The 13877-nt window shown below is 42.4% G+C and overlaps 2 protein-coding genes across 4 annotated transcripts in view; both read left to right on the top strand.

The window, feature by feature from the left end:
- The window catches only part of zbtb17 (zinc finger and BTB domain containing 17), a 10460-nt gene extending 2394 nt beyond the window's left edge, over positions 1-8066 (top strand). For 2 of the 3 annotated variants that reach the window (XM_019890950.1, XM_019890951.1), the window contains exons 3-15: positions 54-233; positions 761-1102; positions 1434-1520; positions 1847-2082; positions 3060-3202; positions 3301-3601; positions 3737-3824; positions 4159-4275; positions 4368-4488; positions 4802-4932; positions 4994-5257; positions 6126-6215; positions 6982-8066. In XM_019890950.1, coding sequence (XP_019746509.1) covers positions 54-233; positions 761-1102; positions 1434-1520; positions 1847-2082; positions 3060-3202; positions 3301-3601; positions 3737-3824; positions 4159-4275; positions 4368-4488; positions 4802-4932; positions 4994-5257; positions 6126-6215; positions 6982-7376 — 2495 coding nt within the window. In that variant the 3' untranslated portion in view covers positions 7377-8066. The remainder of the gene's footprint in view (positions 1-53; positions 234-760; positions 1103-1433; positions 1521-1846; positions 2083-3059; positions 3203-3300; positions 3602-3736; positions 3825-4158; positions 4276-4367; positions 4489-4801; positions 4933-4993; positions 5258-6125; positions 6216-6981) is intronic. The other variant, XM_019890953.1, reaches the window with a different exon arrangement.
- Positions 8067-8887: 821 nt separating this feature from the next.
- On the top strand, positions 8888-12921 carry ddost (dolichyl-diphosphooligosaccharide--protein glycosyltransferase subunit (non-catalytic)). Its single transcript, XM_019890957.1, has 11 exons — positions 8888-9162; positions 10451-10561; positions 10647-10733; positions 10820-10923; positions 10993-11087; positions 11317-11410; positions 11511-11659; positions 11774-11921; positions 12023-12143; positions 12230-12336; positions 12437-12921. The coding sequence occupies exons 1-11, from the start codon at positions 8943-8945 to the stop codon at positions 12584-12586; spliced, it is 1386 nt and encodes a 461-aa protein (XP_019746516.1). The 5' UTR covers positions 8888-8942; the 3' UTR covers positions 12587-12921.
- Positions 12922-13877: the final 956 nt, after the last annotated feature.

Here is a 13877-nt window from a genome sequence, read left to right as displayed (position 1 = left end):
CCCCCCCCGTTTTCTGTCAAAACAGTCATTTGTAATGCTTTCAATTGCTGCAGGTTTGTCCCAGGTCCTGGAATTCATGTACACAGCCAAGCTGAGTTTGACTCCTGACAACTTTGAGGATGTAATGGCTGTTGCCAATTTCCTGCAAATGCAAGAGATTGTAAACGCTTGCTCCATGTACCAGTCAGTGACCGATCCAGCTCCATCCCATATTACGATGGACGTTGATGAAGGTGAGTCCAGTCTTTTTATCATGATTGGAGGCCATATGGGGAAAACACTTGTATTGTTCTGATTATGAAATAGCATTTGGGGGTACCTTGACTTAAAAGTGCCCCAATGTCAAATTTATAAATTTAGCCTTTTTGAGTGAGTACTGCCATGTCTTTAACGTATCAGTATCATTACGAGCTGGAGATTGATATTCCGCGGTAGTTTCAGGAAAAGCTCCTGGAACCTATTGAAAGGCACGGCAAATGATTGACACCTCGTTGGTTACACCCTTCTCTATATGATTGGTTATTTCTTCTCAGGTGCTGTGGTTTGCCAAAAATCAATGTCGAAGATATTTCAAAGACCATTTTACTAACATGCTACTATCAGGTTTATACGGACAGTTTTAACAAACGTGACAAAAAGTGTTTTTTTTCCCCTTAAAGTTGTTAACTACCCGTTTAAAAAAAGCAGTGGCAAATGTTGCAAAAACGCTTTATTCCTTTACTTTCTCTTCTCTTTTTTCTTTGTTTTTTTTTTAATAAAGGAGAAAAATTAGTTGAAGACCAACCAAGAGAGGGCGATGACAGTTACCTGGCTGAAGCAGCAATGCAGGCAGAGCAGAGTTCTTCCACGACCACCACAGAAGATAAGAACAATGAGCTTACAGAAGGCCAGGAGCAAACAAGTCACCCTCCCATGAATGCACAGACAACAGAAGTTTCAGAGCTGAACCCTGCCAAAAGCTGCCCAGTTCGTGCGCAGCCTACCAAAAGTAGTGCGACACAAAAGGGAGCGTCTGTGAAGAACGAGGAAGAGGATGGTTACGCCGCAAAAGACGCCACATCCACTTTTCAGGACGACCCCTCTGATGTGGACTACACACCACGTAAGTTAGTGATGAGGAAAGACTAGCTCAGTGGCCTGCAAATCAGAGTGAATGCCCAGGGCGAGTGCCTGATTCTGGGGCCCATTTTTGTCAACATTAACCCCTTGATGTTGAGTGAAGGGGGCGTGGAAGGAAGATTCGAAAACTTACTGTACATATACCGGTGTGTGTGTGTGTGTGTGTGTGTGTGTGCTTAAATTGCTGTGGTTGCCCCCTCCTCATGTGCATGCCCCTGTGCTAGCTTTATCACTTTTGTGTTTTTGAACACATAGGAACATTCACATCCCCACGTGATGTGTTACCTTATCTTTGATGTTTTATGTATTTCCAGATGCACCCATCAAATCTGTCACCACGCCCATTTTTACCAATTCTCGTGGCAGGCGAATTAGGAAACCTCGACGAAACTTCCCACATGGTGAGCTGTCAATTTCGTAAACTTGCCTTTTCACCTGTTACAGGTCAAAGTTAACTTGTCATCTGTATGCACAGAGTATATTTTGTCAAAGTAAATAGAGGTTTTAAGGGTTTTCATTCTGGGGTCATCCTGTTGAAAATTTATGTTTGGTTGGAGTGGCAAGCAAGGAGGCCCCCCCCCCCAAATTCTGCCCCCAAAATATTATACACACGCAGACATGCAGTGCATAAAATATCTCCATTGGTATTACTGTACATTGTGAGCAAGAAAAATATTGTCAATAGAGTTACCATGTCTCTCATCAGTCTCTCTTGATGGCCTGTAAGGAAACGACACAGATGATGAAGGCCTAAAAAATGAACCCCAGAAGAATGCGACAAAGCCAGGCCAGGAAGATGACTGTGAGGAAGTTGATGAAGACAATGCCCCTGAGGTACAATTGGACACGAGTCCGCCAAAAGGAGACGCAAGCCACGACACAGTTGAGAGAGCAGTCCTCTCCGCTGCTATGAGCAGCCGATCCGAGTCAAAGCCTTACAGCTCCGTGACGCACAAATGTGAGGTGAGATATGTTCGCAGTGGGCAGCGTGGTGGGGGAGTGTTTACAGTTTAGCAAGTCTGGCTCAATGGCGTGAGGGCCCAGGGTTGAATGACGACACAGGCACTCCTGTTTTTGCAATAATATGCATGTTAGTTTAATTGGAGACCGCTTGTCCAAATATTTTCCTCGGTGGGCCACATACAGAAAAATGGAAGGATGCAAGGGTTAATTGAAAATTATTCAATTCTAACATATCAAACACATTGAAACCATTCCATCAAGCAATTATGCATTGTTTATAAAATGCAGTTACATTAGGAAAATCTTCTGTGATGCATCTTTGGTAATAAGGTGTTAAGTTGAGGATTTTGAGGTGGCTCATAGCCCATAACTTCACAAATCGGCCTTGACACCGAAAGTGGAGGACACTGTTTTTAGATAAACTTCTTTATCGTCATTTTTTCAGTATACACAAGAGTTCACAAAGAAATAACAAGATTTTGTTCATCTGAACCAAGTGAATAATTGAAACGAGCAGCAATAAAATAAAATGGAGACAGATCAATGAGGGAAAAGTACGGTAATGTTTTTTTTTCTTCACAATTATCTTAGTCACCATTGTGAAGTTTTTGTTTTCTTTTTGGCTGTTGTAAATAGTTCCTTTGTGTTTTTGCATATCTTAAAAAATTCTGTAAAATCAATTTAGAAGTAGTAGAAGTAGTCATAAGAGTTTCATGGAGGGGGTTTCCACCCCCATTATTTTTCGACATCAAAAATCGTACGGGCTGATATTATGACAGAGAACAAGTTTGGCCACTCCTGCTCTAAATTTTTGTAGATGCGAATGTATATACTGTCTTTATATGCCCTGCCAGTGGCTGGCAAGCAGTCTAGGGTGTCTCGGAGGCTAACCATGACCCCATATTGCACCGTAGAATACAGTTTGGACATATGTTCCACATACGAAAGCTAAGCATAAGATGTGCTCTTCTTTCAAGGACTGTGGGAAGAAATTCACGCATACTGGCAATTTCAAGAGGCATATGCGCATTCACACGGGGGAGAAACCCTTCGCCTGTCGAGACTGCAACAAGGCTTTTTCTGACGCGGCGGCTTGTAAAGCTCATGAGAAAACACACAGGTCTGATATACGTCGTATTTAACCTCTTTTGTTTTCCGGCTTAATATCAGCCTACTGAGCTCCCAAGTGGCCGTCCCCCCCCCCCTCCCCCCCAACAGTCCCCTAAAGCCATTTAGTTGCTCAATCTGTGGAAAGAGCTACCGTCAGATCAGCCTGCTCAACCTGCACCGCAAGCGGCACACCGGCGAGGCGCGCTACAGCTGTGAGGAATGTGAGAAGCTCTTCACCACATCAGGAAATCTGAAGCGCCACCGCTTGGTGCACAGTGGTTTGAAGCCGTACCACTGTGAATACTGCGACAAGGCTTTCTCGGACCCCACCGCCAAGATGCGACACTTAGAGACGCATGACGCCAACAAGGGCAACAAGTGCCCGCACTGTGACAAATGCTTCAATCAGGTGATGGTTTCATACTGGCGCCATATTCAACTGCTATTAAAATTGTTTGGTCAGTAAATGATTTGTCCAATCAGAGGTGTTACTTGGCAGTTAATAATGGGTGTGCTAAGTACTTTTGTGGCCTTGTATCTTCAGCCCGGAAATCTGAAGGCGCACTTAAAAATCCATATCGCGGATGGGCCCCTGAAGTGCAGAGAATGCGGCAAACAATTCACCACCTCGGGTAAGAAAAGCATCTACAGTACAGTGCTACCCTGCTATGTCTGAGTTTGCCTGCTGTATCACAGATTCTTTTCAGAGATCATTTTTCCACATGGACTAATTTAACAGCAGTCACACACTCCACTCAGTCTAAAAATAAATTGCGTGGGTTGGTCAGCTGTGATGTCTGGGACCGGCCCAGAAATACACTGGCCGTTCAGGAAAATGTATATTTTCCCAAGATTGCTGATGGCCACCCCTCCCCTTTGGCTGACCAAACCCAACATACCGTAAATATCCAAGGGTTTGATTGAAACATCTACATTATATATTACAATTAATCGTTTGTCTGTCAGGAAATCTGAAGCGTCATTCCCGGGTCCACAGTGGTGAGAAACCATACGTCTGTACCCACTGCCAAAGAGCGTTCAGTGATCCTGGAGCTCTGCAGCGGCATGAGCGCATCCACACAGGTGCGACGGGGACATTTAGGGCACGGCAAAACATTTCTGGTACTTAGCCTTAAATGAATGCCCACACATTCTGCAACACTGCTATCTCACAGGAGAGAAACCCTGCGTGTGTCCCACCTGTGGCAAAGCCTTCACCCAGGCCAGCTCCCTCATCGCGCATGTCCGCCAGCACACAGGAGAGAAACCCTACGTCTGTGATCGTTGTGGGAAAAGGTAGGGATGTTCGATTCCATTTTTTTCAGACCGATACCAGTACGAGTACTTAATTTATGGGTATCGATACCATGCAAATGATACCGCTACCACTTTTGATACATGCAATGACAGATCATTTTAAAGACAGACCTGTATATCCCAATTAGTAAAATATATTCTGTCATATGGTACCGGTGACTGGTTTTGGCCACCATCGCGAATACCCCGATACCTTGAAAGGAAGGCTGGTATCAACCTGCTCCCGATATGTGTCCAGTGATGGACTTTTCTAGGGATGTACTGTACTGTATTTTTTGTCTCTTCTTGGTAGGTTTGTGCAGTCCAGTCAACTGGCCAATCACATTCGCCACCACGACAACGTCCGCCCTCACCACTGTCAAATGTGTGACAAGTCATTTGTCAATGTGGGCGACCTTTCCAAGCATGTCATCGTTCACACAGGTAACATGGGTCCCAGCTTCCATTTTTGGCATTTTTCACCCAACTGTTGACTTCTGTTTAGGAGAGAAGCCCTTCCTGTGTGACAAATGCGGCAGAGGCTTTAACCGCGTAGACAATCTGCGCTCTCACATCAAGACTGTCCACCGCGGCAAGGCTGGCATAAAGCGGCGGCGGCCCGGCGCCGGCAATGGCACAGACGAGGAGATTGACGGATGTGTTGAGGCATCCACCTTAGACGGCGAGATAAACATTGTAACTGTTTCTGAGGACATTGTTACCCTGGCAACGGAAGCCCTGGCGGCCAGTGCTGTTACTCAGCTCACAGGTCAGAGAATCGAGATGTCAGGCTTGATACAATATCCCACAAAAGTGAGCGCATCTCTAAGGGAAAATGTCCACACTGGGACCATTTAGTTTGCTTCCCTCCCCAGTGGCATTTCACTTGTTAGTGCTGCAAGGTGTCTGGTGTGAATGAGGAGCAGGCGTGTTATTGCTTACTGGTCACTTGAAGCTCAGAAAGGCATTTCATGGAGAAGAACTCCATGAGGATTTGCAAAAATCAATCATGCAACTTAAAGATGGCCTAGAAGATCCAGTGGAAATCTGTGAAATGTTGGAAAATAAAGGTGGCCATGCAAAATGTTCACACTTTGGGAACATCAGGGGTGTACTCACTTTTGTACCCAGCAGAGTAGACAATAATAGTTGTGTTTTGAGTTATTTTGATAACTCAAAACGACAATTACGACCGCTATAGTTGAGCTTTGTTTTTCTGACCTTCTGCTTCTTCTGGACATTATCAATTAACTCTTCCTGTGTCACATAACTGCAACTATCACACCAGAGGAGACAGTACAGTATGTGCAACTCATATGGCTTATAAACCTATGAGCTCAGTCAGTCTAATTTTACAGTTTGATAGTGCACTGCGTACGCATGTGACTGAGCAGTGAACTGTTATCTTTTGCATTCTTTTATGTAGTTGTATTCATTTCTGTCACACAAAGTGAAGCCATGGTATTCCAATAATCATATGACATTGGATCACACTAGCCAAAGATAGTGTCAAGTGTAACAGACTCATCACTTGTCAATTATTGGGCATTTCATTTTGACAAACATTCATATTCAATCCAATGTGCAATGTCAAAATCATCAGTGAACTTGAAAACCAATGTTTCTTTGATTTCCAGTATTGCCAGTGGATGCATCCGTGTGTGCTGATGCGACCGAAGCGTTGAAAGCAGAAATTACCAAGGCAGCCGAGAAAGTGCAGGAAGCAGGTGAGACTGGAAAAAAACATGCTGAATGATGGCAGAACTCAATTCAACTCACTTCACAATAGCAGCACTTTGGTAAACAATTGTTCAAAAAATAGTCTCCAAGCTGTTTATTGCCTCTCCCACTTGAGGTTGACTGGCAAACTAAACATAAAACAAAGAGAATTATACACAGGGTGTTTAAAACAACCATCGCGTAGCCTTTCCATTCCACTGCCTATGTTTTGGTGTGCCAGCATACAATAGGGCTAGGTGTCGATTCACATTTCCAAAATCAATTCAATTGAATTCACAAGGTCCTGATTTGGTTCGATTCACGATTCACTATTGATTTTTGATTCAGTTTAGGATTTCACACAGTACCAGTTTTACTTTCATGTGAAAGACATTCTCAGAATGCTGCAAATAGTAGAAACTTGCTCAATCTTGGTGCATAAGTAAAAATATGAATATTATTAACATTAACATTAACAATTGAACCCGATGAAGTTACATTAATCATGTATGTTTTATTGAACATGACTTGATCAAAAACAATAACTATTTTTGTACTAATCAAGTACAACCACGGTACAGGCTGTGTAAATGGCAAAAGCATCATCGACGCTCTCATAGGAATTGGCATGTTTTGGCCGATTTTAAAAGTCCTCCGTTTAAATCAGCCGGCCAGATTATCAGTCGGGCCCTATTCAGTGAAACGCAGAAATATTCAACAGAATGAAATTATATAATGGCTCCTTTTTGCATACGTCCCTCTTTCTGTTTCCAGACCCCAACACGCAGATACTATATGCCTGTGATTCATGCGGGGATAAATTCCTGGATGCTAGTTCGCTAGCTCAGCATGTACGCATTCACACAGCCCAGGCCTTGGTCATGTTTCAAGCAGACTCTGACTTCTACCAGTACACCGCAGTCACCACTGCCGAGGGGGACGCCACTGCAACTTGGCAACCCGCAACCGAACAAGTGGTCCAGGAAGGGGAGCTCATATTAGATGGGGAGGCAAATGCGGATGACAGGGTGACTGGGGAGCCACAAGGGGAAGAAGGGTTGCTGGATGGAAAGACAGTGGAGGATGGACAGCTTGAAATGCTGGCTGAACTCCAGACTGATCGAAAAGTTGAAGGAGAGCTCATTGTGTGTGAGGTTCAAGTGTCATAATGCTCACTGTCAAGCGTTCCGATTAAAGCTGTGTTAGCGCCGCAAAAGATGCTTTTCGTCACCCTCCACTGGATGCAACAAAGGTAGCGGTTTAGTCAGCGTTACTAATGTATATCATTCCATCACTATGCTTTACATAATCTGTTTATTTTTGCATTTCTGAATAGTGCATTGTCGATCGTGGGGTAAAAACAAGAAACGTATATACGGTATTGTTTGGTACTCATTTTGAATACATTTTCCTTAAAGAACAATCTATTTTATGTATTAAATATTTTCCTAGAAAGAATTTTTTAGTACAGTATATTTATTTTGTCTTCCAAGTTTTGTGTGGATGATATTAAACCTGAACACTTTTACGTTTTACGCTTTAGGACAGTTTCAATTATAGTGCAGTGAAATTGTAAAGTTTTCATCGTCAAAATCAGTAACGCTACTGCACCAGAGGTGGATCAATTAAAAAACAAAATGAGATATACCCACTGTGTTGCTGTTATTCTCATCTTTGAATACACTGAAGTAGTGAAGTCTGGATGAAGCGGGCACTTTGTGATGCATCCAGTTTAAAGAACAGTCGCCACGTTGCTCTTGCCGTTTATGTTGTGGAGTTCCCGCTTTAAATGTAAAATGGTGGTCATACATATCATGTAATCCTCAAAAGAAGAATTAAAAACAATTTGTGAATGGCGAGTGTTGGTTCTTCTGTTGAGTGATTGCTTGTAGTCCTAATTTGACGATAGCCCCAGCAGCTGCATAATTTTTAGCGTCCCTTTTGCATTCATATGGTGCCAAACTTTGTTGTCAGCAGAGGAGTTGGTTTGCAGCATGAAGCCACGGAAATGTAAAATTGCAAGAGTAAATTGGTGCATTGACCTGCCGTGTGACGATTGCAAAACAGCTTGCCCAGTTTGTAAACCAAAACAGATTTTATGGCATTTATTTTAAATGAAACATCAACAGCCAGACATGAAAAATGCATACAAGTCCAAGAGTAACAATTAATTATCGTTCCAGGGGGCATTCTGTGTTTTTAATGCTGCTAGAAGTTGCATTTGCACTCTTCTACTTTTAAAAAACATGGGCAGCCATGACCTCGCCAGTCAAGATGAGCTGCGCTTCGTTTACAGAATGAGTGGGACTAAGGTGTGAGGTCGTTACGCATGTTTTTCCCAGCAATCAGTGTTGTGTGGCAAACCTAATACAGTAATCTATGATGTTACAAAGTTGTCCTTGGGCTTGGCTATTATTTTCTGTCTTATGTTAAGAATTCTCGGAAAGCTTTCGCGGGTAGGCCACGAGTTTGACACAGATTGCGATCTGAAACGTTTTGACTTTTTTAAAACTGCAGATTTTTTTTATTGCGCTAGAAAGGAGAGGGCGTTACAGATCTAACGCCCTGTTTTGTGACGTTGGGCATGACAGGCGGAAGTGGACTACAACGTTGCTTTTATCCCATTGGATGAAAAAGTAAAAGACGCCGCGTAGGCCACTGTAATTGGCTATTTCTCGGGGTTAAAGTGAAGTGCTGCACTAACGCTGACGTCGACTTCCATCGACAGTAGCATAATGGCCGCGTCGATAGCAATCATGCCGACAAACCGGGCCGCCTGTAGGTTGTCAAAAACACACATGATTCCAAGTAGGTCCACTGTTTTGGAAAGGATTACTCTGTTGATTTCATTAGCCTCCCTGTTGCACTGTGCTACGGCCGACGGCAAGACGCTGGTCCTGCTGGACAACGTCAACGTCAGGGACACACATTCAATCTTCTTCCGCAGTCTGTCAGGTGAGCGTCAATTATGCAATCATATTCTTTTGTAAATACAGTATTCTATCCTCCACGTGTAGAGAATCCAGCTAACGCATATTTCGGGAGTAGTTGGCTCTTCTTTGAGTTTAACGCCGGCTAACATTAGCCTAGCTCCGCATCTCAAGCAGTTCTGTGTGGTGGGCAATATTATATCACACCACGAACAGAAATTTGATTAATTTTGTTCTCCAAAATCATTATTTTTGGGGGCGTTATTAAGTGGACTTTAGACTACAATGATCAGCCAAATGAAACCGTTGTGTACGCTGGCGCGCATTAAGTACGTCATTTTTGGCGGCGCATAATTTTGACGTACAGGATGAGCGACAGCTACTTTTCAGTAAGTATAGACAGTGTATGTATTAAAAACATGTTCGTTTTGTTTTCTGTTTACTGAGAATTGTATTCTGACTTGTTCAATAAAGATTATTAAAAAAAAAGTAAGTATAGACAGAGCGATGAGATGTTTTCATTTTTTTAAGCTTGATCCGTAAAAGCCTACGCAATATGGATTTTACCATGCGTAGTCACTTAGAGATGTGACGTTTCAGAAAAATACACATTGCCAGACCTAGCCCTGTCTTACATTGTATATTACAGTATTGTTATGATAATTTGAATTATTATTACTGTGACAAGTTTTCTTGCATCTCTCATTTAAGACATGTATTGTGTAATTAATTTCCTTACCAGTATTTGCCAACAAATCAGTTTAAATAATAACAGTAGTAGTTGTGACATTATTGGTTGTCAGATGTGATTGTGAATGTTGAACTAAATTGACTTTGTGTGGAAGTGTTGTGCACTGTTGTTGCCATGTGCCCATGTAGTCTTGTTTATTGTAATTGTGTTGCAGTGTCAGTGTAATTTTTGTGTCTGTAGACTCTGTTTCATTTGACTGTGGGGTCTATTTCATGCTGTCATGATTTAGTATCGACTTTTCTGCCAATTTATGTGATTGAGCACTGTCTGCATTGCAGTTATTTGACGATACAGTTCGTTCGTGACTATGTAATCTTTATAATGTAGTTGCTTTCCTGGTACTGTATTCTGACAGTGTTTTCTGTTTAATCATTTGATTTATGTGACAATATATTCCTTCTAATGTAGATGTTACCCAGCATTAATTTTTCAGGTACTGTATCTGACTGTGAAATGTAGCTGGTGTGGTTGTGTAATTAAGTGACTGTCTAGGTTCTTTGATAAGGTCATTTGACTGTACAATTGCTTTAATGTTGATGTTTTCCCACACTTAACTTTTCAGATCGTGGCTTTGATCTTACATTCAAGACTGCCGATGACCCTTCACTTTCTCTGATCAAATATGGCCAATTCCTGTATGACCATCTCATCATCTTTTCACCGTCTGTTGAAGGTACGCTCTTTGCACTTTTATTTCTTAATATCTCTCTGTCACATTTGACTTCTATATTCCAAAGTATTCTCTTTGCCACCTACAGACTTTGGAGGAAATATCAATGTGGAGACCATTACCTCATTCATTGATGGAGGAGGAAATGTCTTGGTTGCTGCCAGTTCTGATATAGGTAAGTTGACTATTGCCTGCTCTGGCTTAGGTAAAATATTATGTAAAATGTTTGAATGTTATTTTTTTCCCCACTTTTTTAATCAGGTGACCCGCTAAGGGAGCTGGGGAGTGAGTGTGGCATTGAGTTTGATGAGGAGGGGACGGCTGTCATTGACCATCACAACTACGACAAGTCTGATCCCGGAGAGGTAATCGAATTTTACCAATGCCATGGCCCGACCCATTGTTATTCACAAGGTTATCTTTTTTGCCTGCAGCACACATTGATTGTTGCTGACCCAGAGAACCTGCTGAAAGCTCCAACCATTGTTGGTAAAGACGCCAATAAACCTGTGCTGTTTAAGGGTGTTGGGTAAGTAAGGTTGAAAGGGCCATCTTGTTCAGTTTAATCAGAAAATCTGAGCCTTTTTAATTTGCCACGAAGCTATTATTGTTGTCAGGAGGCCACAGGTTAATTGTCTGTTCCACCTACGTTATGGTGTGTCACATGCACGAATAGTAATCAAAGCGTAGCAAATTCTGTGTTGCATGTTACATGTAGTGATGAATGTCACTAACATGCCATGTCGATCCCTTTTCAGCATGGTGGCTGACCCTGACAACCCTCTTGTTCTTGACATCCTCACTGGCTCATCAGCGGCCTATTCATTTTTCCCTGACAGACCCATTTCTCAGGTAACAATGCAATATAATGCAGCAGCCGTGTATGGATGTTATTAGTTTTCCTTCTTGCTATGAAGTGAATTGATTGACTAATTAGTGCTCTTTTCTCCAGTATCCCCACGCTGTGGGCAAGAACACCCTGCTGATCGCTGGCCTGCAGGCCAGAAACAACGCCAGAGTGGTTTTCAGTGGCTCGCTGGACTTCTTTAGTGATGCCTTCTTCACCTCTGATGTTCAGAAAGCTGCACCTGGATCTCAGCTGTCAGTCCCGTTTCATTGTAATATCTCCTGGTCACGGTTGCGACCCTCCAGATGTGCTAGAGCAACGCACCGTGTTATTCTTTCGTCAAATTATAATGTTCTCGTTCCTTCTAGACACGAGCAGACGGGCAACATGGAACTGGCTGAGGCTCTGTCTCGCTGGGTGTTTAAAGAGGCTGGCGTCCTCCGGGTGGGTGAAGTTAGGCATCATCCTGTGGGAGAGGACACACCTCCCGCAGCATACACCGTCACCGACCTTGTGGTGAGTTTCACAGTGGACAACGTTCAAAACTTTAAATTAAAAAAAAAAAAGTGGGGGGTGTAAAGTGGCAGTTCTCTAATTTTAATGGAAAATATATGCAGGAATACAGCATTGTCATCGAGATGCTGTCTGAGGGTCGCTGGATTCCTTTTGATGGTGACGATATTCAGCTGGAGTTTGTGAGAATCGACCCCTTCGTCAGGACTTACCTTAAGAAACATGGTATGGAGTCAAGCGCCATCGTTGCTATTATCCGCTTCAAATCTTAACGTACAGTATACCAATGGAATATTTTAATTTATTCGAAGATGGGGAATACAGCGTCCAGTTCAAGTTGCCCGATGTGTATGGAGTTTTCCAATTCAAGGTGGACTACAACCGACTGGGATACACGCATCTGTACTCCTCCACTCAGGCTAGTTCCTCTTTAAAAATCGGCTTCTTGTGACTTTTAGGAAAGGGAATAAATAAATTCATCATATATCCATCCACTGCTATTGTGTTTGTCACCATAGGTGTCAGTGCGTCCCCTGCAGCACACGCAATATGAGCGCTTCATCCCCTCGGCCTTTCCGTACTACGCCAGTGTCTTCTCCATGATGTCAGGACTCTTTGTCTTCAGCGTTGTCTTCCTGCACATGAAGGAAAAGGAAAAGTCTGACTAATTTGGGAGGAATGGAGGAAACGATAAATGACACCAGTGAACTTTAAAAGCAACTTGAAATTTGAATCTGTTTGTTGACACTCAAGTAAGTGGCTGGTGGATGCTTTAATGCAGGTGTTTGGGCTTTCTTTTACACTTCAAGGCCTGTGAAAAATCTGAAATCTGTTCATGTTACTTTATATTTGGTTGTGAAACATTTTCTGTGTAAGGTAATTGACCCTTTCACAATGTGGTGGACACATGCACTGAACAAAAAGATGCCAACTGGTAATTTGTCTAACGCCTTTTTTTTTTTTAAACAATAAAATACTGATATTCCACATGGAACGGTACAACGAAGATTGTTTTTGTCTGATTTTGCAACATGTTACAGTTTAAACGATGCACAGCATGACTAAATCATCTTTTTTTTTTTTTTCCAAAAAATATTCAATACTTTTAAATGTCATTGACAGAACAATGTTGGACATTCCTCTTTAGGGTGAAATTTCTGTTTTCAGGTAATATTTCAAGACCTTTACTTGTCAACTTGGTTTGATCTTTTTAATGTCCAGCGCTTCTAGTTTGTGCTTGCTCAGAATGTCAGTTTAATCAGCAGTTTGCAATAGGGATGGATACCAAGAGACTGCAAGAGTCATAGAAAGGAAAAGAAGTTGAGGTACTTTGAAATTTATTTTTTGATTCAGGGACCAAACACCAGTCTAATGCTTATTCTCAGCCTTCTCTGCCATGGTGTCATGCACTCATGGAAGGATTTTTGAGAATTATCAGTCTCTTGCCATTGTAATGTCATACATGGTTTCGGAACGGGCCCCCTTGATTGCACCCTTGAGCTTGGGAAAGGGAGGCGTGGTGGGGTCACAGGAGGCAGGTTGTGATGTGAGGAGCGAAGTTCCTCCAGCACAGCGATGTTCTTCTCAGCCCGAATGTGTAGGATGCCAATGGCGTTGTGGTGAAGCAGCCTAAATTGCAACTCTTGCATATAGCAAGTGCTTCCTATAGACGCACCATTAAACAATGTACGGTATTGTTTTTCCTTAATCTAATTTAGAACGGAGTCTTTTAAAAGTAAGAAATTGATGACTTGCAATGAAATACGTTCAATCTGAAAACATTTCTGGCATATTGTTCAATAGCATATTTGCCTGAGTAATAGTGACTTATCGGGTGTCGATTCAACCTTTGCCGATTACCTTGACCTGGATGACTTGAAATAGATAAAAGAAAAAAATGATACAGGGACAGTAAGTTCGAAAATAGTTGTGAAAAACATGCTATTATTTTGAAGGCGA

The sequence above is a fragment of the Hippocampus comes genome, unplaced genomic scaffold, assembly GCF_001891065.2.
Source record: "Hippocampus comes isolate QL1 unplaced genomic scaffold, H_comes_QL1_v1.1 scaffold174, whole genome shotgun sequence".
Taxonomy (NCBI): domain Eukaryota; kingdom Metazoa; phylum Chordata; class Actinopteri; order Syngnathiformes; family Syngnathidae; genus Hippocampus; species Hippocampus comes.
The sequence above is the reverse complement of the archived record's forward strand: the minus strand, read 5'-3'. Positions and strand labels throughout refer to the sequence as shown.

Bases quoted from the DNA above. Each gene is read 5' to 3' on its own strand.
- ddost (XM_019890957.1), top strand. From the start codon at position 8,943: ATGGCCGCGTCGATAGCAATCATGCCGACAAACCGGGCCGCCTGTAGG. The intron at 11,922-12,022 runs GTGAGTTTCACA...AAATATATGCAG, and splicing joins ACACCGTCACCGACCTTGTG to GAATACAGCATTGTCATCGA. The intron at 12,144-12,229 runs GTATGGAGTCAA...ATTTATTCGAAG, and splicing joins GACTTACCTTAAGAAACATG to ATGGGGAATACAGCGTCCAG.